A 2,961-nucleotide genomic window follows, 5' to 3' on the forward strand; every position below is an offset into this window, starting at 1 on the left:
GGGGGATAAGGACGATAGATGTTTGATAGGAAAGAAGGAGCAACCACACCAGAGCACCCGCCAACAACCAACAATATAACGCTGAAACAGCACAGAAACAACCAAATCATGGCGCTTCTCTGACTTCTCCCAAAAAAAAGAGGTATTGTAAAAAAAATAAAAAGTGTAACTTTTACACATAAAGAAAGGAAAAGTACTCACTATTGGCTGAAATCTCCGGGCTTGTCAATTCTCGGGTTGTGAGTGGAGCCCTGTCAGACAGCAGCAGGAAAACAAAACAAAAAAATATCAGGTTAGTGCTTGCATTATATCACGACTAACGACGTGACAGTCAGCAAAAATAAAAACGATAGGTATGAACCAATATTATGATCACATCAGCACCTTTGAAAAAAAAATATAATTGTTTTCCTTTTTTTTTTAACCTGTAGAATCCATTTGAATTCCGACCAAATATTTCACGAGTATATTATTTTTATGCAACGTGTCCTACTTTTCTTTCCCTCTGATGTTTCAATCAATCTGTCTTGCTTTTTCCCTGTACAATATGACAGTTATTGTATCAATGATTTTTCTTTCCTCAAATCCAAACCCAATCAATATCACTAAAATAGAAAAAATCTGAACATAGGGGTCAGTACGTCTGAACAGCTGGCCGACGTTAGTTCCCCCCCCCCCTTCCCTTTAAGGATCTGAACCTTTATTTCAAATGGCCAGCACGCATTGTGGAAATGGCCCTTATTGTAAGAGCTGGTAAGGCAATGTCTCAGATGGGTGTCTTTTCTGTTCGCATAGACTGTCATTAAATCGTGTCGATTGTGCCGATACACAAATTTAATAATCACACCGAATACTATGATCATGACTGTTAACACACTTAATATGATACTACACTTAAACGCATAGTATTCCTAACAAAAAATAAAGGTGAAACCAAGAAATCAACATGTAAGACGAAGCAGTTCGCCTGTATTACTGAAAGCAGTCCGAGGTAAAACAACCACCCCCCCCCCCCCTTCAAAAAAAATTTTTTTTAAAATAAAAATCAGTCAATAAATGTTGTTTTTTCTCTTTTCAAGACAAATACATGCTATGTAAATAGATTCATAAATATTTTTACGAGACATGTAAATCAACACAGTAGCTTATGTTTTCCTTGTGGTACCTCCCTCATACAGGAAAGAGGTACATACTGGGTGAAGCTACTAGTAAAAGCAATGCAAGTCAGACTTGATTCCAAAGTATGTGAAAAGCAGCACCAACACACATTTTGGTGAAAGTCTACAAAAGCCCCCCCGCCTCCCCCCAACCTTTTTTATAACAAAATAACACCTGATCGAGTAAAGAGAAGCACACCGACATAGTAACAGTCATTTAGTGCAGGAAAAAATAAGAAAGCATGTTACGGCACTTGCAACACAAAGAGATCATATTATAAGTGCCGAAAAATTGGAGGTATTACAAGAGAGTAACAAACATACAAAAAAAAAACCCAAAAAAAGAAAGGAGGACGCATGATGCCACATCGACCCACACGTGGAGGCATCACGGAGGGTGGAGAGCCCGGGTGTATGTAGAAGGACAAGTAAGTAACAGTTGGAGGCCTCAAGTAGACTTTTACCCAAGTGTTTCAGCACCGTGCGACTTGAAACAGAATGGGCGTGTGGTTTTTTTTCCAACACCGTATGGAAAAATGTTTCGTTCGAAAAGCGAAAGTTTTCGGAACAGGCTAATTGGTCTCAGTTCTCTACAACTTCATAACGTGTTTCCCTATAATAATATGTAAGCGTAGGAGGACTAACACTTGAAGTGATGATGATGATGATGATGATGATGATGACAATGATGATGATGATGATGATGATGATGATGATGATGAAGATGATGACGATGATGACGATGATGACAATGATGATGATGATGATGATGATGATGATGATGACGATGATGATGATGATGATGATGAAGATGATGATGATGATGATGATGATGATGATGATGATGATGATGATGATGATGATGATGATGACGACGACGATGATGATGATGATGGTGGTGGTGATAATGATGATGATGGTGGTGGTATATAAAAACAATGTAAGCATTTGTATTGTTGAAGAATGTGGAAAAGTAATACTGTGTGTGTATAAACGTAAGCAATAATTCTATGCTGACGTATAACAAATAAAAGCCTAAGGAAAAAGAACAATGGACACAAGGAAGCAAAAGAAAAAGCTCTCCTTCTCATTATTTCGCATTAAAATATGACAGCTTCCATGCAACACGTTGTCAAGATAACATCAAAGCAAATAAGTAAATACAGTGTACATTTGCATAGGTAACGAAGCAAATATTATAGCAATAAAAATAACCGCTTTTCTTGGCTGTGGCAAAAACACTGATAGAAAAAAGAAGTGATCATACATTAAAATAAAACTATAGTATATTACAACAAGCATATAAAAAGAAACAAATCGAAATATAGAGTGACAAGATTTGAAGCTAGAAAACAGAGAACAAAAAGATGCCAAAACGCATTAGTCAACAAAAAAGCCGAAATTAAATAAAACTCCAAACTTTGACAGATGGATCGCGGCATGTGCGACTATGCAAATGCAGTACAACATTTCAAGCCGCAGCTACTGTAAACAGACATATTATTATGGAAAGGCAAAAATAAGTATTGAAATGTGAAAAGCACCCCTTACCCTTAAATAACAACAAAACAACAAACAACAAAAAACAAACAAACGAAACGTACAAGACACAAACACACAAAAGAAACAGCGCCGGATTTTAAATAAAGAGCAAAACCAAACTCTGTAAGTTTTGGAGAAAAGAATGAAAGCTAAACAAGGGAAATAACAGTGGGAAATGCACCCAGGGTGTTAGTACTAATCATAAGGACCCCTGTCCTGGTCATTGTATGCGTGTGTAAAAGAGAGAGAGAGAGAGAGAGAG

At 37.1% G+C, this 2,961-nt stretch overlaps 1 protein-coding gene across 1 annotated transcript in view; it reads right to left on the reverse strand.

Moving 5' to 3' along the window:
- The window catches only part of LOC101862791, a gene marked incomplete at its 5' end in the record, with an annotated part of 120,693 nt that overhangs the window by 48,627 nt on the left and 69,105 nt on the right, over positions 1-2,961 (reverse strand). Inside the window, 1 exon segment of the mRNA XM_013080934.2 lies at positions 202-251. Coding sequence (XP_012936388.1) covers positions 202-251 — 50 coding nt within the window.

Source organism: Aplysia californica, unplaced genomic scaffold (genome assembly GCF_000002075.1).
Source record: "Aplysia californica isolate F4 #8 unplaced genomic scaffold, AplCal3.0 scaffold00106, whole genome shotgun sequence".
NCBI lineage: Eukaryota > Metazoa > Mollusca > Gastropoda > Aplysiida > Aplysiidae > Aplysia > Aplysia californica.